The sequence below is a fragment of the Corapipo altera genome, unplaced genomic scaffold, assembly GCF_003945725.1.
Source record: "Corapipo altera isolate COAL_440 unplaced genomic scaffold, ASM394572v1 61411, whole genome shotgun sequence".
In the NCBI taxonomy this organism is placed as follows: domain Eukaryota; kingdom Metazoa; phylum Chordata; class Aves; order Passeriformes; family Pipridae; genus Corapipo; species Corapipo altera.
In genome coordinates, this window is record NW_020884875.1 from 15,797,985 (window position 1) to 15,823,931 (window position 25,947).

At 39.2% G+C, this 25,947-nt stretch overlaps 1 protein-coding gene and 1 long non-coding RNA gene across 11 annotated transcripts in view; one reads left to right on the top strand and one right to left on the bottom strand.

Moving 5' to 3' along the window:
• Window positions 1-1,175: 1,175 nt before the first annotated feature.
• LOC113943535 lies at window positions 1,176-13,209 on the bottom strand. Of its 4 annotated transcripts, XR_003526372.1 has the most exons (6): window positions 11,923-12,555; window positions 9,624-9,753; window positions 7,697-7,825; window positions 7,000-7,395; window positions 6,708-6,912; window positions 1,176-1,186 (listed from the first exon to the last, which is right to left on the bottom strand). It is a non-coding gene; the product is annotated as an uncharacterized LOC113943535 (long non-coding RNA). The 4 variants fall into 4 exon arrangements; XR_003526371.1 differs by lacking the exon at window positions 11,923-12,555 and adding an exon at window positions 13,169-13,209 and having other exon boundaries at window positions 6,708-7,395; window positions 9,624-9,686; XR_003526370.1 differs by having other exon boundaries at window positions 6,708-7,395; window positions 9,624-9,686.
• RIC1 (RIC1 homolog, RAB6A GEF complex partner 1) overlaps window positions 13,205-25,947 on the top strand; it is a 50,591-nt gene continuing 37,848 nt past the window's right edge. For all 7 annotated transcript variants that reach the window (XM_027635414.1, XM_027635419.1, XM_027635418.1 and 4 more), the window contains exons 1-2: window positions 13,205-13,504; window positions 23,987-24,094. In XM_027635414.1, coding sequence (XP_027491215.1) covers window positions 13,364-13,504; window positions 23,987-24,094 — 249 coding nt within the window. In that variant the 5' untranslated portion in view covers window positions 13,205-13,363. The remainder of the gene's footprint in view (window positions 13,505-23,986; window positions 24,095-25,947) is intronic.

Sequence of the window (25,947 nt, forward strand, 5' to 3'; positions counted from 1 at the left end):
ACCAGGATTGGTGATGTAATCTCTCAATTTGCCAGTCAAGGTGATGAGTCAGGCCCAAGACCCAGCTAGGGGATCCAGTTAGGCATAGGCTTGGGGACAGGAAAATCTACAGCATGGGCCCATGGTCCAGTGAGGAAAAATAGCAAGTCAGGATGACAAGGGACAGGGCTGAGCACAAACCTACCTACAGCTCAGCTCAAGCAAGGCTTGGGTGAGGTACTGGACCCTTGGGCAGAGGGTGTGTTGGTGAAGTCACCAATACAGCTTGCCAGGGTAGCTAAAGCTCTCTGTTATGTGTAGCTCCCTGACAATGAGGAGTCTGTTGCCTTCTGCAGAACATCCTGTGTTCAGTATTACTAGTTTTAATAGCACTCATCTTTGCACTAGAGTAGGATGTCTCTTATGACTCCTATTCTTAGAGCAGCCACTCCTGTAGTACGTTCCTTCTGCTTTAACAGTAGTATTTAACCACAGCCCTGCACATAGCTATTTTTTTATATTAAAGAGTTTGGGGTTTTTTTGCAACAGGGAAGCACAGACACTCAAATGTATTTATTCATACTCAAATATAATTGTTAACAAAAATTAAAAGTCAATTAACTTCCAGTTGCTCTTCATTGAAGAGCAAGACAAATTTTTTTCCATAGGAAAGAACAGTCTGAGCTCCCAGCAGAGATTTGGAAAACTCTGAGCAGAAGTACAGCTGACTTGGTCCCTGTACCCAATTATATAAACTGTTCTTCCATAAAGCATTAATCCAGAAACAGAAGTTGTCCCAGCTTCTCTTACAGCTAAGCTCTGCTGAGCTGACCACAATGCTGCCGACAGATCTTATCTCAAGTTAGGAGGAATGCTTACATGCTTTAATGACCTATTCTCTTTTCTTTTTTTCAAAACAAACTTGCTTAAATCTAAGGAGATGTCATTTGACATCTGCTTCCAACAGATACATAGCATGACTTTGCAATTGTGCTGTTTCTCACAAGTCAGCAGACCAGAAGACCTGTAGGGCTGATAATTCAACAGCAAGTGCTAGAGATTTTCCTTGCAGTAGTTCTGCCTTTATTGAACAATCATGCTCAGGCAAGGCCTTTTAATTTAAAAATAGTGTTATACAAGGCATCATGGTATGGAGCCAAGTGATTTTCATTTGAATAAATCATCAGCTCAGGTACTACAGAAAGAACTATTACCAAGCAGGGTAATGAAGGATTATAAACAAGATGTTGTAATAAGATATCACCATCTGCAGGAAAAAAAAACCTCTAGAAAACAAAAAACAACCCATGGCAAAATGCAAGAACAATGCAGGTACTATTAAAAAAAAAGATGGTAACTACAATACTTCCCTGCACCATCCCCCCCATCCCATTAGGGAATGATTGCTAAAAATCTGAAACAAGTTTTACTAAGTAGCCCTGAGCATATGAAAACAGTTTCACAGAGAAGCAAATTGTGCTGATATTCAGTTATTTAACTGCTGTCCCGGCATACTGTGAGTCTCAGAACACAACAGGATTTCAATGGGGATCTTGAAGCAGGAATTTGATAGCAAATCAGTAAATGTTTCTTTGTATGGTAGACTAATGGTTTTCAGTTTTATTTGCTGTCCGGTTCCTTTCCACTCCCCCTACCCTTCTCTGCATATTTCATATTTCAAATTTCTCTTGAGCAGTATGTGCCAACAGCCACGGAAAAAGAACAAAAATTAAATGACAACACATTTGTTAACATTTTTACCTATATAACTACTACTAGCTGAGTCAGAGTACCACTGTGCAAGACAAACTTGAGATCTAGCTCTGGTGTTCTTACATTTTTAATGATACCCAGCCCTTGTCAAACAGGCATAACAGAGGTACATTTGATTACTACTGACAGGAGGGAAGCTTGTATTTTACATGTTATTTACATGTTGAAACACCAAATTGCCATTTGTTTCCACCTGGTTTGTTAATATTGAAATTACGATGTCCTGTTCTTGCTGCAAAATCCTGTATTTCTGCACCTCTTTTATTCTACCGGCAGAAGCTGAGTTTTCAGCTCCTTAGTTCAGATATTCATGTCACATTTAGAAATTTCTCTTGAGACCTTTAAAACACAGCATAGGACTCTGCCTTTTACACAGGAATTTTAGTTTGCTCCCTCAGCAAGAGATATGTTATTTTGGAATCCAGTTCTTAGTAGGAATAGAAGGAAGGAGGGATGAAACCTCAATATTTCAAGGTCTCTATAAAAAGTCTCTCAAGTCCAAGTATGCCACATGACTCAAGAAAATCCCTTCTTTTAAATTTAGCTTTTCTCCAGAACTTGCTGAGCAATGGCATACCCAGTTTTCCCATGTTTACATACAGCTAAATCCTAAGGGGTGCTGAGCTATCACAAGTTTCTATGTTCAACGGAAGCTGCAAAACTGAAGAGTTGTAAGGACTAGATCTATACGCTTAATTTTTCTACTGACTTCAGTTATGCATGTGTTGTGCTTGCTTACAAGACTTGAAAGCTGGTAATTTATTCCAGCTGATATAGCAAGGTCTCAAGGGCAGTTTTGCCTGTGTGCCTTCCCATAAGCTCTCCAATGTCTGTCAGAGGAACTAAACAGAAAATAAAATTTTGCAAGTCCACCAATAAAAAATTAATTTGTGATTGGTGAGTTGCTAAGGTTCCTTTTTTAAAATGTCAACAGAGGTTAATTAAAATTTATTTATACAAGGTTTTGAGATAAAATGGACACTTCATCAAAGAACAAAAACACGGCATTTTGAAAAGTGTTGCCTGAGTAAAAGCTGAAGGAGGATCATTGGACACTGTGATTGAAGGATTAAAGTTTTGCCTCATTTAACATTAGGACTGCTTGTGGACTAATGTATTATGAATCCCAAATGGAGGTGATACAGAAATGATAGTGATTTTGATTCTAGGCATTATGATTTTTAATCATAGAATCAAAGAATCAATTGGGTTGGAAAAGACCTCTGAGATACTCAAGTGCAACACTTGATCCAACATCACTGTGGTTACTAGACCATGGCACTAAGTGCCACATCCAGTCTCATCTTAAAAACCTCCAGGGACAGTGGGCAGCCCATTCCAATGTCTGATTACTTTCTCTGTAAAAAATTTCTTCCTAATATCCAACCTAAATCTCCCCTGGCAGAGCTTAAGACCGGGCCCTCTTGTCCTACTGCTGTTGCCTGGGAGAAGAGACCAACCCCCACCTGGCTACAACCTCCTTTCAGGGAGTTGTAGAGAGTGATGAGGTCTCCCCTGAGCCTCCTCTTCTGCAGGCTAAACAACCCCAGCTCCCTCAGCCTCTCCTCATAGGACTTGTGCTCAAGTCCCTTCACCAGCCTTGTTGCTCTTCTCTGGACCTGCTCCAGCACCTCAATATCCTTCCTGAACTGAGGGGCCCAGAACTGGACACAGTACTCCAGGTGTGGCCTCACCAGTGCTGAGTACAGGGGAAGGATCACTCCCCTGCTCCTGCTGGCCACACTGTTCCTGATCCAGGCCAGGATGCCATTGGCCTTCTTGGCCACCTGGGCACACTGCTGGCTCATGTTCAGCTTCTCATCAGTCCAAATTCCCAGGTCCCTTTCTGCCTGGCTGCTCTCCAGCCACTCTGTCCACAGCCTGTAGCACTGCAGGGGGTTGTTGTGGCCAAAGGGCAGAACCCGGCACTTGGCCTTGTTGAATCTCATCCCGTTGGAATCAGATCATCTCTCCAGCTTGTCCAGGTCCCTCTGAAGAGCCCTCCTGCCTTCCAGCAGATCAATACTCCTCCCCAACTTGGTGTCATCTGCAAATTTGCTAATGGTACACTCTTATCCCCTCATCTAAATCATCAATAAAGATATTAAATAGAACTAGGCCCAACACCAGGCTAACTGGATGCAGAACCATTCCCCACTACTCTCTGGGCCCAGCCCTCCAGCCAGTTCCTAACCCAGCAGAGAGTGCCCTTGTCCAAGCTGTGGGCTGCCAGCTTTTTCAGGGGTATGCTGTGGGAGATGGTGCCAAAGGCTTTGCTGAAGTCCAGATAGACCACATCCACAGCCTTCCCACTCTTCAAGTAACAATTATACTGGCTGATGAACTCATTTTGGAAAAAATCATAAAATGGTGAGAAAACATGTGTCTGCACCTTAACAACCTATTCAAGAAGTGGACACACTGACTTTATCCTATTTTTGATAGAATAAACTAATAGGTTTATTCAGTACCTATCCAAATGCAAGCTTCACTGGATAATTCCTAGGTCTTATAATGGAAGGGACAGTGAACACCTTATTCATACCATCTAGTCTGATAGATTTCGCACTGTTGCACCCTCATCTCTTCCTTCTGTGTCTGCCACCAAACACAAACTGCACTCATACAAGTGCATGGACGCAGAGGTGGCCTGATTCAGTTCCTCTTTTCTTGTTGATCAGTCTTGAATAGTGGAACATAGGCACGCTCTGACTCATGTATCTTAAAGATACATTCACATTTGCAGTCCTTTTCAGGTCATGTACAATAACTTTTCACATCCTTGTACACAAATTTAACCCTTGGTCAGATCCTACTCAGCAACCTGCAATCCTGAGGCTTTTGATCATTCTTGTTGCCCTTTGTGCCTTTTTGATGCGAAAGGGTGAGAACAGCCCACCATGTTCAAGTGACAAGAACACTTCGAACTTACTAATAAATTAATGTTCTTCTTATTATCAGTAAAGTAATATTGAGTTGGCATTTGTTATGGCATAACATCAATGATTAAAGAAGTATTTAAGAGTTGATATTGTAGCTGTGGTTTCGGAGTGCATTAAAAGCATGCTTCATTAATTTTTAGTGTGTGAATAAGAACCTCTTATCTGTATAGTATGGAAACTAAAAGTATAACTGAAACTGATGTGGGTCACTGAGGCAATTAAGCATGTGCTTGCTAAACCAGAGCCTTCTGACTAAACATCTTCCTGCGTCTGTCCTCTATAATGTATGTGCATTTCCCATCACAGAGATTATTTCAGTATATGCAGCATTGGCCAGCAATTTTCATAGACCTACATAAGTAAACCAGAAAAATAACTCTTAATATGGAAGTGTAGTATTCTTAATAAAATCTAGTAATTATTCTTAATGAGACTGTAAGACAGTCACTCTCAGACCTGTTTCCCAGGATTGTTTAAGAATGTTTGGTGCTATCTTTCATCATATCATTCCAAAAAGATGAGTAATGGAAACATTTCTGCCACAGCATGTCCTTATTTATTTACTATAAGTATTAAGCCAAGTCATAAAACAGTATCCAAGCTGAACAACTGACATCCAATGACACATAGCATGCTTACCAAAACAAGTAAGCCTTGGTGTACAGAAATGTATCTTGTTCTGTCAGCATTCCAACCTGTTTTGTTCCACTCAGTAGTTTTGTGGCTGTAATCTACAAAAGCTGAAATACTTTTCTTTTTCTTATTAATGGAACACAAGAGCTTTGATTACATTTAGGAAAATGTCTATTTAACTCTCTCAAGGAACTGCTGAAAAGTTGGCATGGTTCAGTGGCTGAAAAACTGTGACTATTGCAGTGTAGCCTAAAAGCAGAAGTTCATACAGCATTTCCCCTTTTATTTTGCTGTTTTGATGCTATCTAATTTAAATCTCCTGAAGAACAAGCTCTATAGCTCCACATAGTGTTTACTTACAAACATCAAACCTCTGAACAGGCCACAGAATACCTAGATATTTTTCTAAATGTGGATAAAGTCAACCAACTTTCTATAATTTTTCAAATGCATTCTTATTTAATGGGTTTATTTTTCTGTTAGGTTATTCAATATTTGTGAGGTCCATCTAAGAATATAACTGACAGTATTCATACCTTTTTTTGTATGTATATTAGCAGCTAGTCCTGACATTGCATCTTTTGCCCCTTCAGCTCAATAAGTACAAGCTTCTGGTTGACAAAAAAAGTTCAAATCTGTCTCTTTAAATAATTTACACACATAACAGTAAGAGCTTAGTAAGATTTTAACAACAAAGACTTTGATGACATCCCAGAGACCACAAAGATGTCACTCTATGGTCTCAGATTAGAAGACAGAACTCTTGGCATATAACTGTTCTCATATTTCTGAGCCTCATAATTGGAAAACATATTTTCTTTGGTGTGCAGGGCACAGACATGAATGACAGCAATTTACTCATAAATACAGTAATGAAAAGGCTCTACTTTATTGTGATGTTACCATTTAATCAATGATGATTTGGGATGAGCAATTGATTTCCATGTAATTTACCAAGACAGAAATTATTTCCAAGTTCTGTCCTGCGACTAGAAGGTATTTTTAATCCGCAACATACAGATCATTAACAAATAGGTAAAAAAAGGCAGAATTTGAAAATAATTTCTTTAACATTGGACTTCAACAGGAAACAGCTCAAAATATGATGCCTCCTCTGACAGTGACAGTTTCAACTGCACTTTCAACTGTATTTTAGGGATGTTTGGATGGCTCTGACTCAGTAACAGCTTGGCTGATTGTGACACAAGGCCCTTAAAAAAAGCTGATTTTTTTTTTTTCAGTGTAGTCACTGATCACAAAGGACGGAAAGCTGAATTGATCACCTATTTCTTTCAGACACAGCCAGGTCAGTACAGTGTCATGGTTTGAGATTCTCCAAAATCCTAATTCCCTAGTCCTAGCCCCCTTCCCCATCTCAACCTAAGTTCCGAGGGGGAAGAGAGATGGGAACTTGAATTCCTGTTGCCCAGGACACTGTATGGTTGTAACACACAAACTGATACGAAATAAGCTCTTGAAACAAGTGGGTAATTTCTGTAGCACTTAGTGGATGATCACTTACAGCACTCTGTGTTTTTTTCCAAGAAGCTTGGGAACAAAATTCCAAAGTTCAGATGGTACTCTGCTAGCAAAATACATAAAAAGAACCAGCTCAACCAGTATAAACACATAATCCAAACAGAGCAGAGTTGCTACAGCTTTCTCTGCTTACCAAATAAAAGCCTGCAGAGGGCACTGCTAAACGCTATCACTATCTTAACACATTGTCAGAGGTTATTTAATATGCATCTCAGTCCAAACAAGTGTCTACAACGAAAAGACACAAAAGACAACATAAGGTTAATATCCACTATTATAAGAAAACTGCAGTGTTTTCTTCTTTGATTTTACTTTGTTCCCTATATCTGCTGAAGAAGATACTTGAAAACGTGTTTTGCATCTTGCCACCTGTAAGAAAGGACCCTGCTTCTTGGATAAAGACTGTAGTTCCGTGCTGCAGATGATGTTCAACAGCCTACCAGACCAGACTCCTGTCTCCAACATCTATGTTGTCCTTTACTGTTCATCTTCAGACTGAAAACATTCAAATTCAACGGAGGAGTTAACACTGTATAACACAAGTGTTAAGGATAACATGTACGGTTATAGTATGTACAGCAATATAATTCAAGTGTGCTTTTGTTAGTTTCAGATTATATACTAAAGTAGAAGTTCACAAAATTCCAGAAACACCTAATAAAACAAATACTTTAAGTGCATAACATATGATAAGTCTAGGTCACCCTACCTACCAATGCTTCCATACACAAGAGCTCCTATCTCTTCAAGTCTTTTGTCCGCAACTCCCATATCCATCTAATATACTCTAATTGTACCATGTACCCTGTACTTTACATAGGTTGTGTTACTTGGTAAAAATGTGCAGTCATCACCCCAAAAACGCTTCATTAATTTTCTTCCACATAAGGCAGCTCACACGGTTCTTTGGTCAGTTTGTTCACCGTGAATAAAGAATGTTTTTCCAGCACTGGTTTATACTGAAAATTATGTTAGAAAATGCATACCAGAGTCAGTTAGCTCCTTCTACAATGCTTTTTTTCTGCTTGGAAAGCCATAAGAATAAACTTGTTTCCTAAAGCCAAGACATTAAAAATGATCGGTGATTCTGGATGTTTCAGTTCCTAGTATCAGATATCAAAGACCGTCAAGGAATGCAGTTCTCCAGACATATTCAGAAACCACAATGGCTTTTGGCAAAGTAATTGTGTGCACAAAGCAAATACCTCAGTGGTAAGGTATTCATGAAACTACAAGCATATTCACCACTCAGTGAAACCCAAATAATAAAGTCTGAAAGGACAGACTGAATTTCTAAGGATATTTTCACTGATGTAGAGGATGTTTTTAAAAACCACCCTACCGAACTCATAAGCAGTTATGAAAACCAAACTGAAGTCCTCGGGGCTGTATAATCCCAAGAACTCAGATCTTCTGCAAATGTTGTGCTAACTATGTTAAATCTGATAGATCATGGCTTTGGAACATATCTTTATTGACATTGACAATGATTAATCCACTAAATGATACAGGTGCTTTCAGAATTGTGAAATATTTTTTCCCTTTTTATCTGGCTTTATATATTAGTATGGCTGTTAATGCATGGAAAGATCTCTGCTGTGATTTCCCTTTCTATTTTCTCAGAGATAAGCAAACAAAACAAAGTATTTTGGGCCCAAATTTATTTGATTTCTAATCTACCTAAACCGCAACTGCAACTTTATTGTAGTATGTGTATCCACACATACTTTCAAATTCACTAGTAAATTTACTTGCAAATTTCAGGTTTAAGTTCTTGAACACCTGGGAAAAGCCACTTTTGAATAGTAGATACTTTTCAAAAATTTAGAATGAAAAGGTGTCAGTTGTTTGGTTCATTCACTGAAAAAAAAAACCCTAGAAACATTATTGCAAAACACTACTGAAAAACGTAGGAAACTGGGTTCTAACAGTACTGAATTATACTGCTGGTTAGTTATAGATATGGTTCTGTGAGAAACTAAAACAGTACTGCATGACTTCTGTCAAATGGCCAATAGACTATAAAATGGATGGTGAGTATTTACATGTTATTAGAGAATTATCTGAAATCAGTAATTATTAATTGCACTGCCTTATAAGTTATCAAATGGTGAATAATGTTGCCAAATAAATTCGTGACCCCTTGTGAGTGAATGGTTCCTAGAAAAATCAGGTGGAATTTATCTTTAGCTTTTTACTGTATTTAAATGTAGCTGGGTATACAAAATAATTTTTAAAAATCAACAGAAATATAAAAAATTAGGATTAAGAACTGTACTGTACTCTATTCCAGAATTATTGTTTTTGTCCCAGTACTTCAGGTCATCTACTGTATCTAAGCACAAATTGCTGAGTTCGAATTTGCAGTACCAATAGAATAAACTGCTCTTCTCCTTCTTCCTAAACAGTCTCTTTCACAGGAGTACTCCTTCTACTCCTTCCATCTCACTTGGCTGAATTCAGAAAATGTTTGAAAAAATCAGAGTGACTTTTCTCTATTAATTGCAGCTGACTAGTCTTGGTATTTAACCCATTGTTTTGGTTTTTTTATTTTTATTTTTTAAAAACATAAGATTTTCCTATTGTGTTATAAGGAATCATTTCCCTTTTATTGGGTTCTTTTTTTAAATTTCTAATATTATTATTTCGATACTGGTTTACATTTCATCTTTAAGGATGCTAACAAATATTATAATTCACCCTCTGAGATAACCTCTGTAGGTCGTCTGTGGGAAACTGAGTTGAGTATTTGCCTACCTTGTCCTGTTTATATGGAACTGTTCTCAGTGTAAAAGTCCATTTTGGTGGGTCAAAGGATGACTAAAATGATAAAATGTGCAGTTTAAATAACAGACTAATGCAATCTTCACACTTCATCAGCAAAAATCTGCAAGGTAAAGGACACATTTGCTCCAGGACCAGTTTCAAGAAATGAAGATAACTTAATAAAGACTTTTTAATGCACAAAACACATATGCTTACGAACTGTCACACCCCTTCTGGGTTTATATGACACCATGCCTGCGTCTGTAAGCAGCATGGCAAAAACTTCATGACACTAACCACGGCCATGCCTCACTAACAGTCTTTCTGTCAGTTTTTTGTTTGTTGGTTTTTTTTTTTTTTTACTTTGAGCTATGTTGCTGGTAGTGACAATAGTGGGGGGAGAGGTCATTGTTTTTTTTAAATTTAACATGCAAGGACTGATCCTCTGTCATTGCTCATGGAACAGCTGCAGATATAACATTACATGAGAAGTAGCTGCAGAATCTAAATGACAGCTCATGGCAATAGCTGCACATCAACACTAGGACTCTTAACAGTGGCAACTACACAGAATAGCTACTCTCATCCAACATTTTCATTCTCAATCTACTTTTGCCACCAGCAGTGTCTCCTCCTTCCTTTCACCAGCCTGGTAACATCAGGACTTATGTATTTAGGTTTATGATATTTCAATGTCCCTGGATGTTCCCACAGCTCTGCATGAGCTCCTCCTTTCCAGGACACAGCTATCTCAAGAGCACAGTTTCCAAAACAACACGACTGTCACTAAACAGGCAGCTGCAAGCAAGTCTTATCTTCAACTAGGTGAACTTGATGACAACTGACAAGTGGACCTTTGTGCATAAAGGGCTTTCACAATTCTCTTGAGCTTTGTTATCACAGTCTTGCTGCTATATCCTGTAATTGTGCCTCGGTAGCCACTGCCAGATCTGTTCAAGAAATTCTCTGAGCTTGGTCCACTGCACGCATTCTATTTCTACACAACTTTTGTGTCTCAAGGTATTATGAGTTACATTCCCATACCACAACACTGAGAAATATGCTTTTGTAGTCAAGTACAAACAGCCTATTATTAGAAAAAGTCTATTATTACCACATTACCATTCTAGGCATATATTTTTGATTTAGCCTACAAAAATGTATAAAAAATATCACACAGTTTAGATTGCATTCGTATTATTGATGTGTGGGTTTCGATAGTCATACTTTTAATGACACGCTGCTACCATCATTATTTTTGATTTCAAATATGTGCCTCATGCCTTTCCACGGAGAAAAGAACAGCAATCCAAAACTTACAAGGGCTCCAGCCTCCACTTTTACAACAAAATTCTACAATCCAGTCGCTATTAAGAGCGGTACTTGTTTCCCTCATTAACGCTGCTCCCAGCACACAACTTGGCATTGATCTGCATGCACCAACAACATGACTTGAACGAACATATTAGGATGCAGCAGCATTAACTAAGGAAGATACAAAGTATGAAAGGCATGCAGGTCCCTTATTAATTCTTTCATGGATTTTCTTTGACAAACTTTTCTGTACTTTCATGAAGTAAGATGAAATGCAATTAATCCAAAAGAAGGATGATTCTGAAGTTGTAAATATTCTTCAGGATGTATTTTGTGCCATTTATTTCATAATCTGAGGAATAGAGGGGGAATCAATAAATGAAATGATGCCACACTTCTAATATAATTTCCATTTCCTAATTTAGCAGGCTAGCTGTCAAAAAGCATTCAGGGAAGAGACTATAGCAAGGAGGATTAGTTGAAGAAGAAGTATTAGTTGGCACATATCTGAGAGCGGGGAATTTGATGGTAGGGCATTTTCAAGTTGCCCAGTTAAAAGCATAAGGTATGAAATATCTTGGTGTTTTGTTCCTTTACTATATTTTTTCCAAGGTCTATTATGGTTTTGTCTGGATTCTAACAGATATGGATATAGATTCTAATAGATACAGATTCTCTTTTTGTGTTCAGATAAAAATATTTCAGCTGGGACACAGTATTCATATGGTAAGAACAATATATTACCAGAAAGCTGTTAGGACACAGCAGGCCTTAGGAGTGGGGACAGGCCGTGTTCTTTGAAGGGCACTGGATAATTTGCATGCAGTGAGACCTCTCTATAGATAGCTCAGTCTGGAGGAACTCCTCTAACAGGCAGTGCCAGGAGACTGGTTCACAAAACTTTTCTGCTTATTTCTAGCAATAGCTATTTCTTTGTAACACAAGCACTGCCCTTGCAACAGTGTAGAGATCTTACCTTTAGTTCTCTTTCATTTCTTTTTATTTGCCAAGAGAGATACCAACTAGCCTCATTCACTACCTCTAAAGCTGTAGCTTTAGTTTCTATTTCTACTTGTCATCCTTCACACCACATGCTCCTACTCTCTCCGTAACGTGCAAATAAAAGCATGTGGGCAATCATGGAAACAAGATTAAGTAACAGGCCTTGGATAAAAATAACCCAGTGTAGAACACTGATCCAAGTCATCACTTGGAAGAAACGTCTGTGCCTGCCCCTGGCAGACGCCTAACGCCAGGTACACACACTGCATGAGCAACCGTGCCCTGTGCTCACCCTGCCCCCGACACAGCTCACCCCACACAGAATTCATCGTAGAGGCACGGAATGGCATGGGTTGGAAAGGACCTTACAGATCATCTCGTTTCAATCCCCCTGCCATGAGCAGAGACACCTTCCACTAGACTAGGCTGGTCAGAGCCCCATCCAGCATGGCCTTGAACACTTCCAGGGATGCAGATCCACAACTTCTCTGGGCAGCCCGCGCTTCACCACCCTCACAGCAGAGAACTTCCTCCTCTATAGCTACTCTGAACCTGTTCTCTCCTGGAATCTATTCCCCTTGTCCTGTCACCCCCCGCTCCGCTTCCCTCTCCCGTCCGCTTCCGTCTCCCCAGGCTCCCCTTCCCTGTACACCAACTCCCCTTTCCCCCCGCACCTGTTCCTTCCGCTCTTTTTCCCCTCTCTCCTCTCTCCCCACTCCTTTTCCGTCTGCCCCCTCTCCCTTTTCTCTCGCTTCAGCCCAGTTCCCCGTTTCCCCTGCCCCTGCCCCTGCCCCTGCCCCTGCCCCTGCCCCTGCCCCTCCTGCGCACGCGCTCCCCGTGCCCCCGACGCCGGGCGCGCCTTTTCCGCCCGGAGCAGTGACGCGCACGCCTCTGGCGTCACTTCCGCGCGGCGCGGCGCTGCCCCGCCCCGGCCCCGCCCGCCCCGCGCCGCCGCTCGGGGCCTGGAACAGGGGAACGGGGGGGAGGAGCGGCAAGAGGAAGAGGAAGAGGAGGAGGGGGAGCGGTAGGACATGGCGGCGGGGCTCTCGGCGACGACACCGACCCGGAGCGCGGGCGGGCGAGGCACCCGTGGGAGGGCGGAGTCGCCGCTGCCGCCGCCGCAGCGCCGCGGCGCCCGCTCGGAGCAGTGACCGACCGGCCCTGCCCCCCCGCGCCGCCTCCCGCGGGCCCGCCCGGCCCTCGCGCCAACCCGCACTCACCCCCGCCCCGGCACCGGCGGCCCCAACGCCGGGCAGGCCTCGGCCCGCGTCTCCGGCCGTCCCGTCCTGTGCCCGTGATTATGCGCGATCGGCCGCCGAGCCTGCGCCTCTCCCTCGGCTGATGTCTCCGCTGCCCCCCGCCTAGGATAGAGCAGGCTGAGCGCCCGCGCCTCGGGCACAGGGAGATCCACAGTCATGTATTTCCTCAGCGGCTGGCCCAAAAGGCTGCTGTGTCCTCTGGAGTCTCTGGAGCGACCGCTTCACATCCAGACGGATCCCCAGAGAGCTTTCTTCGCAGTTTTATCCCCATCTCAGTTGAGCATCTGGTACTGCAGAGTGAGTATCCATCGGCTTGTCAGCTCTCGGACCCTGCACCCCCAGCTGTTAATTTTTTTGTTGTTCTTCCAGAAACGGTTGGAAAATTTGAAATTAAGTTTATAGGATACTTCATTATTTGTGAATCAGAGGGATTAAGCCACGATGTTTACTGACAGCAATGTAGCGTTAAGAAAATATGCAACATCAATCTACTTGGAGTTAACACCTGTTATGCCTAAAAAATGAGACTTCCAACCAACTTTTTTTTTTGTTTTAACCTAAGTAGCGCTTATACTTAACTTAAGGAGTGTTTGTAGCAAATTTTTTTTGTTTTTTCCAATATGCTTCATATCTTCTGCCTTTTCAGGTTCTGTGTTTTATATAAAAAACATATGAATGTAGGAGATATGGAATAGTTTCTGTAAAGCACAGAACAAACTCACTACTCAGACTGTTATAACACAGAAGTTCACAAACTTTTATGGAAAACTTTAAAAGTTTTGTGGCCCTAACAGAAAACTTATCGTGGCTTTTGCATGGAAGTTGCTGCTGCAGCAACATCCAGTTTGAGACTATGTGAATAATTGACATTACGTGCCTTACTCTTAATTGACATTGTATTAGTGTGAATCTTGCGTGTCTGTCAATGAAACAACTGTGAAATTGACTTTAAATTTTGATGCTGAATCCTTTTAAATACTGCTTAGATTAGACCCTAAATCTGTCTATAAATATCTCCAGCTCCAGGTAATATAGAGTTCATCTCAGATTACCAGGGAAAACCAACAATCCAACTTTAGAAAGCTGATACTGGAAGATGTCAAATAACAGTCGTAGCCTTAAAAATCTCATTTTAAGTTATCCTGAGATTTCATCACATTATGTTTTATTGTGCTCTACATGACTGTTCCTTAGTTCCTTGCTGGGGTGCTGATGCTGTTTTTGGAACCTAGATGGGTATTATGTCCAGCTAGGACATAATCAGCCTGGTAACTATGCTGTGGGAACATCACCATGTGGCCTGTGTTTCCTTAGGTTTGTGGCCCACTTGTATATAAACTGTACACTCTTCTAGCTTTTGCCAGTTCTTGAACCTGTAGCTGTAGTTTGTCAGCAGAGCACAGTTGTTCTTCTTTTCTGGGAAAATATATAAAAAACCCAACAGGCATGTGGAATACTTCTCAAGAGGTGCACTGTTGTCTAGAATGTAGTTTACTTTATGGTCTGTTCCCAAGGACGAGGTTCAATAACTCACATGCTTGGACTTGTTTTGAAATGTTAAACATTGTATAATTGGCTACAGACAGAGGACTAGAAGAATTCACTTGCTGCAGAAGAGTTGAGTAACCTCAGAGGCCGTTTACATTTTTAAAATAGATTTTGATTCAGTTTGTAATGGGTGCTTTTGAGGAAGGTGCTGACTTTATCAGGTTTGACCACTGACTGATCTTAAACTAAAAAAGTGTCTCACTGCCTCTGTGGACAACTGGGTGTTAGCAAAAACCTGTAAGAATAAAGATTTTAGTCAAGGGCATTTTTAAAAAGAATTTTTTCCATTGTTTTCCTGTGTATAGCTTGGGTTTTGAGTGTACCTGTGGGGTTCATTTGTTTGTTTTATTTGGGTTGAATTTTTTTGTAGGTTTTTTTTTATTTTTGAATGTTGAACTTATATAAAATAAAATTACTGCATTCTAGAAAATGCTTTCATTTGTCAAAAGTATCTTCTTTGAAACAAGGATAAGTTCTAGTCAGGTTGAACTAACTCAATTTCTTGAAGTAGAAAAGCCTTCAGGCTAATGTTCTTGTTAAGACTTGTTACTATCTCAGCTATATATGAGAGGTTTCATGTAAAATGAGGTGGTGAGACTGGGAAAGTTCTGTTTTGAGTTTTTCAAAAACAGGGGGCCCTTTGAAATGCTTTCAGGTGTGTGAGCTTACATTCAGTATGTATATTTTTTAAAGTGACATAGTACTGTTTAAAGCTCCATTTCATCGACTATGAACTAAGAACTAGTGGAACGAAGGAAAGTTTATCCCAAAGAATGGATTATTTTCTGTTTTGGAATCAGTCTAGGTATTAAGATTAGAAACTGGGGTAAATAGTGTTGGTAAAAACCAGATGGAGTTCTGTCAGTGTTTTTGAACCAAAAAGTCCTATTTTACTTGTTGGGAGAGACTGGATTGTGTATAGAGAAGATCAGTGACCAGTGGTGAATGTTTTCAATCATGCACCAGTATAGGTGAAAGATAATTGAGCACAGACCCCCCGGGATGTTTACATTTATTTATAAATTATATGCATGTGCTGCTGTACCAGTATGCACATTAGCAAACGTACACAACATAGTCTGGTCTATTCTACTCTGTTTTCAGTTGGAAGGGACCTACAGTGATCACCTAGTCCAACTGCCCGACTAATTCTGGGCTGACCAAAAGTTAAATCATGTTATTAAGGACTGGTAGACTCAGGGCATCGACCACCTCTCCATAACACCTGTTATGGTTTTAAAAGGAAGGAAAAAGGAAAAAAAAAAAAAAGACTGACTTAAAGCCAAAATAAGCACATTTTAAAATTTTTACTTTATTTTAGATATTATTGTTGCTAAAAATGCTTTTTTGCTCCCCAATGGACTATATTAAATGCACCCCTCTTTGGAGTCCTCTGTTTCAACTATTTTTCTTAGATCTGAAGTTTTAGGCCTAGATACCTCAGAAAATTTCTTGACGCTAAGAGCCAATGAAACTATTTTCATGACAAGATTGGAAAGCTTGTCAAACGTTTTCATTCTGGTAATGTTAAGTACTTGGATGCTTGAAATGAGAAATATGAATTAACAAAAGAAACTTTCTGAAATGCTAAAACGAGGTAATTGATGTGTAATAGATTGACTTGGCAGCTAAAGATGAGGTTTCACAAGGCAGCTGTGCAGTCCTAAGTGTCACAATCTTTCCTGCTCACTCGTCTGTTTTATTGGATTTTGTGGTGGACTAGTGATGTCTTTTTACAGGCCTGTTAAACTTAATGAACAAATAGAAGCCTGCTTTTTTTTAGCTCATGAATGGATCAAAGGAGCGTAGTAGATGGCCCGTTGAAAGTGTCACTCCCTTAACAGTTGTGGCTTTAATTTTAAATTGGTTTGGTTATCTCTTGAATTCTAGATATTCACCCGTAGGGATCTAGGATGTTAAGGGAAAATGTCTGCACCTAAGGAAGAAGGTGTTATAGATGAGTGGAGTTTTCTGCCTAACCCTTGAAAAGTGAATTGTGTGCAACAAGAATAGTCCATTGGCTTAGTTGTATGTATAAATATAGTCCAGCATTTCCTTTCTTTAATCTTAACAAACTTGTGACAATGAGAGGAATAAGTACTAGCCTTGAATATTTAATGACAGTCCTGTATGTTGTTGGACTATATGCCATGACTCTGCCAGTCAAAACCAGTTTTGTAAGCTCTTTGAAGCCAAGAGTAGCTTGCCCCAACTACTTATTTGGAGGAGGTTTTCTTGATTACCTATGCTTCTCAACTTATGATTTACGCTTACCCTTGTTTTTTAAAATTGTATTTATTTTTTTTAATGATGATCTGATGTTGAGTCAGATCACCCTAATGAACTAAAATAGGTGTATGGGAAAGCATGCACGTATCCTGGATTGTCAAATGATTTATATTCATTCTAAATGCTAGATAGATCAATATTCAAGCAGCTCTCGTACGGCACTATTATGTGCTTTTCAGTCTCTAGTTGTTGCTGTATTACATGCTTTAAATCCAAGCATGTATGTTAGTTAAATAAGTAGGACAAAACAGGCAGCTGTGCTTCTGTTGTGGAAGTGATCTCTGTTACCTGGAATTTTGCCATGCTGTAAAAGGAGTTACTTGTGACACCAGTACATGTAGTTCATAAGACATATGAATAAATACATTTGCAGTTGTTTTTGTAGTCTTTTTTTGTATTACAGTTGACTATTAAAAGAAATGTTTTCACTGTACTGTCAGGATTATGTTTTAATCTCAGAACTGTAAGCAGAATAATTTACAGAATTATTGTGTATGGCTTTTTCTTAGATAGATTTGGATACAACCTTTGTAGGATTTTTATCTGGAATTTGACTGCAGAATGGCACAACAGATATCTTGATAATGATGTAAGTGTTGTGTTGGTTGTGTATTGTGAACAATCTGACATAGTATCAGTGCAAGTTAAGATGTCTTGCCTCTTCTGCTGTTTTTTCCTTAGTAGTTTAACCCATGAGATGCTAATCTCTTGTTGATACCCTTCAGACGTTGGCCTGAGAAGACCATTTCTTTTTGTATGTCAGTAACAGTAATGGTTATTGTTGCTTCTATTATAAAGATACATTTGCGATTACAGAATGAAGAAAATTAGAAATACTTCTTACACTGATAGATTTATCATATGAAATGTAAATTGTCATGTGGTTATTCAGTAGGACTACCAGGTTTTCAGTGTCTCTTGTATTAACATAAACCTTGTATTATATGACCCCTGAAAGATGTGTCAGAATTACTTACATGAAGGAAAAAGCATTCTCAGTTAGGAGTTTTGGCTGTGCAGTTAGTTGCACATAAAAGAGCAGCAAAGATGTATAGAATATGTCCTTGCTTTTTGGCAGCATTTTTGAGCAGTAGTTTAACTGAAGACTTTGACATGGAAGAGGTAGTTATTGAAAATTCTGATGCACTTTGATTCTTACCTATTTCACAATAGCTGTGAAGCACAGTATTGGGAGCTGTGTCTGCTGTGTTTGTTAGATGGGTACTGTGTTGATTCTAAGCTTTCCAAATGCTTTCAAAATTCAATTAAAGGAGTTAAGTTTCGGCTTGTCTCTCTCTTACTGACAAAATTGGTTTTTTTGGTCTTTTTTTTTTCCCTTCTGGTCCTTAATAGTTTTTCTGTTCCTTATGCATACATCCATACTTTTCTTTTTTCTCCATCTAACCTTTCTGGTTTATTTATAATCCTGCAAAGCTTCAGCATTTAAAGTGGAACACAGACCATGTAATGATGAAAAAAGTGGTCAGTGTCAGCTGACTTTTGCTCTGTTTTTGTCACTTAAATCATAAGCTCCTCGAAACAGCTTTTTGATTTTTGTCTTATGTCTACAGCTTAATGAAACATTGAAACATTTGTCTTATAAAACTAAACAGGGCATTTGTGTTTTTGAAAGAAACTGCCTCTTGGATCTAAATGAGATAGATTTTTGATGTCTAGAGTAATATATTGTTAGGGGATGAGAATATTGGAGTCTTAACAGTTATCCACAGCCATGTATTGATCTCACATTAAGAAACCCAAACTTGTACATAAGACTGTGTTCCATATGTGCTGTTAGGTTTACTTTTGAAACTTAGTCCAGTAGTTTTCCATTGTATTTGCTGACCTACTTAACTTGTAAAATCCACTACATGCACAGTTTGTCATTAACCTGCAGCAGTCAAACCAGAGAATCTCAATTAAGGAAAACTTTTTTTATTAGTTTATGTTCTGTCAAAGGAACAATGATTGTACCTCTCTCCATTTGGGTTAACTTATAATTTTCTGTAATTCCCTTTAACCATCTCAATTAGGACAGACACTTGCTCATAGGATGGATGCTGTTCAAGTCTGTTCAAGGCTCCTTGCCCTCTTTAATGAGGGCCTGTTCAGCGCAACATTCACGTCTTAGTTTAGGGTTTAAGTGAATACTTGATTTGCATTTACATCAGATGTGGTGGAATGATTGTGTTTAGGTAAGTGAATTGGTAATATCCCATATCTAAACTCACTAAGTGAATTTTCTGCAGAGTTTGTATACCTTGATAGATTTTGGGGTTTTTTTGTAAAAACTATATGGTTCAGCGTTCTGAGACTAGTTATGCTGCTAATAGAATCACAGAATCACAGATTATGCTGAGGGGGAAGGGACCCATGAGGATCATCCAGTCCAATCCTTGATCCAGGGCAGGACACCCCAAGAGTCACACCACATGCCTGAGAGTATCATACAAACGCTTGAAATTTGCAAGGCTTGGTGCCATGACCACTTCCCTGATGAGCCTGCTCCAGTGCCCAAACACCCTCTGAGGGAAGAACCTTTTTCTAATAGCCAACCTAAACCTCCCCTGACACAACTTCAGGCTGTTTCCTTGGGTCCTGTCACTTGTCACCACGGCGAAGGGATCAGTGCCTACCCCTCTGCTCCTCCTCATGAGGAAGTTGCAGACTGCCACAAGGTCTCCCCTCAGTCTCCTCTTCTCCAGGCTGAACAAACCGTGTGACCTCAGCCGCTCCTCAGACAGCTTCCCCTCAAGGGTCTTCACCATCTTCATTGTCCTTCTTTGAATGATCTCTAATAGCTCAATATCTTTCTTCTATTGCAGTGCCCCAAACTGCACACAGTATTCAAGGTGAGGCCACCCCAGTGCAGAGCAGAGCGGGACAATCCCCTCCTTCAGCCCACTGGTGATGCTTTGCCTGATGCCCCCAGGACAGGGTTGGCCCTCCTGGCTACCAGGGCACTGCTGACTCAGATTCAACTTGCCATCAACCAGGTCTCCCAGGTCCCTTTCTGCAGAGCTGTTCTCCAGCCTCCCATTCGCCAGTCTATACACACATCCAGGATTGTCCCATCCCAGGTGCAGAATCCAGCACCTTCAGTTGGTGAATTTCATATGGTTGGTGATTGTCCAGTCCTCTAATTTGTCAAGGTCTCTCTGCAGGGCTTCCCTGCCTTTGAGGGAATCAACAGCTCCTCTGAGTTTCGTGTCATCTGCAAACTTAATTAGTATCCCTTCCAGTCCTGTGTGCAAGTCATTTATGAAGATGTTGAAGAGCACAGGGCCCAAGATGGAGCCCTGTGGAACCTTACTAGTGACAAGATCCTCTGTGCTCGACCTGTGAGGCAGTTGCTCATCCAGTCCATGATGGATTTATCCAGCTGTGTGCTGGACATTGTGATACTTAGGAAATGGTAAAGATGCTGTATTTGGCCAGTAGAATTAAGTGAAATAGTAACAATTTCGTATTATTTCTTTATGGGTTTGACTGCCGTCCTGTGTGTTTTGTGTTGGGTTTTTTAATTGTTTGCATAGGTATTTTGTCCTAATGTTGGTGCAGAGCTCATCTTTCATAGTGAAAAGTCCAGAGGGATTCTTCAGGTACGAAAACAACTGATAATGAATCAGATACATGTTTTTAGGTAGTTTGAGTTTAGGTGTCTCTGCTGATGAAGCTGCCTTGCTACATACTGTTTTACAGGTAGTGCAGTTCCTCTCTTGTCTTCCAAAGCACGTTTGCTTTCAGCTACCTCTTTTGAATGTTGTGATAGTCACATGTCAGTAAGAGAGAGATGTGTTTAATGATAGAGAGATGTTGTTGTGAAGCATAAAAATTTTGGAGCAAGAACTGTGGAACATGATCTTGTGAAGAGATAGCCAAGGTGTCTGACTGATGGAAGGAGATAAAGTGTATTTAACTGTGAGAAAAAGTTCTGTTTCTTTTCAGTAGTATTAACTAGAGCACTGGAGTGTTTGTTTGCTCTTTAGTAATGATAATACTATATTATTTCTGAAGTTATATTTTCTATTTTTCTTTTCACTGTTTTTGTTATCCCGTGAGCATCCACCACCACAGTTCTGTTTGTGAGTGGCAGCTTCTGTTTTGCCTGACTTTACGTTCCTCCTGAGAGACAAAATGTACTACATCAAAATGCTAGATTTTCTCTGCAGCAGATTTTAAAATGCCGGATATGCTTCCTGTCTATTTTGGGAAGCTTTTGCTAGTGTTAAATTGCAATTTGAATTAAGACTTACTCAGTTCTTTCTTCCTTAGTTTTCTATTCTTTCTTCCTTAACAACTGAAGGTGTTTACTTCTTCCTGTAGACAAATTATTTGATTCTTTTTAATCAAATCATTATTTGTTAGGTCATTTGCTATGTTTATGGAATCCAGTTTCTCCTAAAGTTGTGGCTCTACCATTAATACTTCGGCAAGTGGATTTTAAGAATTTTAAAGGGGGAGGCGTAATATACTGCCTTATTTGAGACAGTGAGTGTAATTCATTAGTTGAGCTTAACTAGGTTTCTTTATCCTTTAGTAGCTGCATGCAGAAATGTGAAGAGGGGAAAACCGTGGAGTTTTCATGAAGCTGATATGGAAAGTTAGTTGGTTTTTCTAACAGTATCAAATGTAAAGATTTAGGAAAAATTCTGATTAATAGAATCTAAGCACCTACTGTTGCTATACAGACTATATAAATTGGTAAATATGTAAAACTAACCCAAGTATCACACCAACTAAACCTGCTTTTTTTCTTTTTCTTTTTTTCCCCTCTTTTTTTTTTTTTTTTTGTTAAAATGTGTGTTTAGTGGCTTGCTGTCCTTGGGTGAAGTAGTTAGGCTGACATACTTCTGTTTACAGAAATACTTGTGTTCCCTTATACCTCTTCAGTCACTTTAGGTAAAATGAATTACTTCATATGTAAAGTTACCATTTCTCTTTCTCTTGCATGAGCAGAGCAGGATTTTGAGCTGTCCTTCTGTGTTGGTTAATCTGAAAAGTGCACATATCTGTGGGAAGCTTTTAAACAGGGGGATGAAGTTTGTATATTAGGGTTTTCCTCACATATGAATAAATGCTTTTGAGCTGTGGAGGATGTGGACATAAACTGTATCAGTGAAATAATTTATAGTTCAACCTTTAGCTAGGTAGCCTTTGTCACCTATTGAATTACAAGTGGGTCTGCTTTCTAATGAGAAAAGAAGCTACTTAAACTGCAAAAGGATAAAAATGATTGCTTGCACTCCTAATGTTAACTCCTTTAGTCCTCATCTGTAAGGCCCAAAGCCTAGAAAGAAGTTTTTATAAATTTTATAGCTGTTGTGTATGCAGAATGTTTTTCCAGGTTCTAAGGTGTAATAGCAATTTTCTTGTGAATAAATGTCACAAGAACTTTACAGTATAAAAGCAGTCATTATGTTCTATAAAAGTAACCATATAGGAAGAAAATTGTGTGTTACTGAGTTTCTAAAACATTATTTTGCCAGTTGCTAAAATGCATCAACCACAGAAGTGCTTTAAGGTTGATCTCCGAATCTGCACTAATAGTGCAGATTACCAACAGTCTGCTTTTTCTCAGTTTATCTAAGACAGTTCTGGTGGTTCTAAGCCAATCAGTAAAAGGCTGTGTAGTTCATGAGAACCACCAATAAGAATCTGTTAAGAATAATTAGTTATCTATTTAATGTCAGCTATTATGATGTGAACATATCTACAAAAGAAGCTTCATGAGTTGAAAAAGCTGGTGTAAATAATTCTTAGGGTAAGGATTAGTGTTCTTGTTATACTTTACAATATAAATATTTAACTTTATTTTTGATAATTCAGTTCTGTGTGGGTGTGAAATTTAAGTAATAATGCTCTTAAGAGTATGAAAAGTCATGCTATGCATTTACCAAGGGTAAGGTTGCCTGTGTGACATTAATTCAGCTCCTTATTTATATACATGGTGACATTTCATTGCTTTATTTCATTCTATTTTAAATTAATATTCATAGTTTTAAATTATTGGTTTGTAACTCCACTGTTTCTTAAAGGAAACTGATGCAAATGATTCCAAATATGAATTTTCTAGACACCCACCAAATTCTAGAGTAGCGGACACCCGCATGATTTCTGGGTAGAATTAATGTTTTTAGATTTGTTGTGGTGCTTCTGCTATTGGAGCAAGTAAACCAAGAGCAATAGTAAAGTTCCATCACCTAGCAGTCCTAGCAGTGGATGGCAAGCTTTGCCTAAGGATTTCATGGTTAATTTCAGGAAAACAAGTGATTACTGTTTACTCTTTTGGTTCAGTGGTACAGTTTGCCGCTAAAACTCTGAATTAAAACTGGCATTGGTAAAGTTAGGGGCAACTTGTGGTGTGAAGATGAGTGGTAACTTCTTATACAAAAAGAAGAGTATTCCTTGCTTAATTTAACTTCCACCTCCTGGTGGTGGAGGGTAACAGAAGGGGGAATACCTGTCTAAGCTGAAAACTGTTATTGATTTCAGAGCAAGAAAGTACAAACAGTTCATATGAATAATCCTTCCAGCAAACTGTAGGGGTGGATTTTCTGCAGTTTCTGACAGATTGTCATTTCCTGATTGTCCTTCTCTGTAATACAATGGCCCACCCATTTAGCAGAAACTAAGCAAATGGAATGTACCAAATACTGTATAGAATATTTCATCCTAATTAATTTGACAGTCCTTGTCATCATAGGAGTCTGTTTGAGATGCTTCTGTTCATCTTAAGCATCAGTCACCCTTTGTGTAACTTGAAATTGCTTCTATATTCTGAAATGACTTCTTACTGTGCAGTGATGTATTTTACTTAAATGTCCTGGGTTTGAAAGAGTGAGATTGGGAATGACAGTGTTCTGCATGAGCTCCCTTTAAAAGCCCCATTCCATTCCTTCTAGATATGAGATGTAATTCTTCATTTTTTTTTTCTTCCAGCCCAGTGTATTAATCGTAAGCTATAAGGAACTTTCAAAAGCAGCTTCTCAGTTTGGATCTTATAAGCAAGCAGAATGGCGTCCTGACAGCACAATGATAGCTGTTTCAGTAAGTAGAGTTTTTACTTCTTACTGTGGTTAAACTGTTGCAAGGACAGTTTTGCATTGTCAATTTCTGTGTTTATACAAACTTGCAGATCGTGTATACGTTTAATTGATATTTGTCTTGTGAAAATATGTAATATTACCAAGGATTTTTTTGATGATAGAAGCTTTCTTTTATAGTTTTCATTCATTTTTCCCCTGAGAAGGAACTACAATTCTTTGTTTTAAAGCAATGCTCAGATATATTGGCAAGGGATGATACAGCATCTCAATTTAGTAATCTGATGACAAATAATAAAGGGATATAAAAGATATGTGAATGAAAGAAATACGTGTGGATTTAAGTGACATAAGCATATTTAGCTTGATAAATAGAGTTTAAAGGTGGGTCTTAAGAGATGAAACCGAGACTTTATTACTGTGTCTTTTGGTGATTAAAAAAAATTGCAAGGCACTGAGAACGCAGAAAGATCACTGTGATAAGTGATACATGAACTCTTCTGTTACGAATCTTAAAGATAAAGATGAGATCTTGTCTCAAATGGAAAGAAAGTCTTGTTTCATAGCTGGTGTTGTACTCACAGCCGCAAATTGGGACTATTTCAGCACTGGTATTTAAAAATTGGAGATGTGAGACATAACAAAGATGGAATGGAGTTTATAGAACTCATAATATGGGATAATCCTCTTGGTGACTTTTGGTCAGGTCTTATGTTAGGACCAGATCTTGTATTGGGTAAGATTCTTTTTCTAGCTTTTAAAATTAAGGCCACTGCACCTAAATTTTTTTTTTTTTTTTTTTTTTTTTTTGAGAAGGTACAGAAGAAAAGAATAAAATGATTTAACTTCCCATCACAAGTTGTTTATATGGAATTACCAAATGGGTAGTAATTACTGTGTTTATTGGTACAGTGATTTCATGCTTAAAATGATGCCTATAATTTCAACCAATCAGATATTTTTTATCTTGGTGGAAAACACCAGGTGGTTTATGAAGTAGTTCATGTCTCCATCATAACTCTAAATCAACTAAACTTCCTGTGTTCCTATGTTCTTGTGTGTAATGTAGGGCCAAGTAGTTGTCTAGAATGTTTAAGTTTCCTAAGAGTATCTCATGGTATCAATGCAGTAAACTATTTCTGTTAGTGCAAGATTATATTCTCAGATAGTGACTGCTGATAGTTACCAACAAAGGCAGAAAGGAGACTTCTGTAACTTTTACTGTGAATAAAAATGAATTCCCGATTTTATATTGCATATATAAATACAGCATATAAATATTGCATATATACATACAGCATAAAACCTCCATTCTGAATCGATGGTCTGAACACTTTCAGACTCTTTTCGGTACCAACCGTGTAGTCCAAGGTTCAGCAATTCAGTCCATCACACAACAACCAGTAAAGTATGAATTGGATACTGCCCCCACTTAGGAGAAACCCTCAAGGCCATACAGCAGGTGAAAATCGGCAAGGCAGCTGGGGTTGATGGAATTCCACCCGAAGTCTGGAAACATGGGGGCCTTGCACTCCACACCAAATTTCATGAGTTTGTGGTAAGCTGTTGGGAACTCGGTGAACTACCATCAGACCTTCGTGATGCTGTCATCATCACTTTGTATAAGAAGAAAGGTATTAAATCTGACTGCTCAAACTATCGTGGTATTACTCTGCTCTCCATTGCTGGCAAAATCCTGGCAAGAATACTCTTGAACAGACTAATACCCACTATAGCAGAAGGAATTCTACCTGAAAGTCAGTGTGGTTTCAGAGCCAACAGGAGCACCACAGACATGGTATTTGTCCTCAGACAACTGCAAGAGAAGTGTAGGGAACAGAACAAAGGTCTTTATGT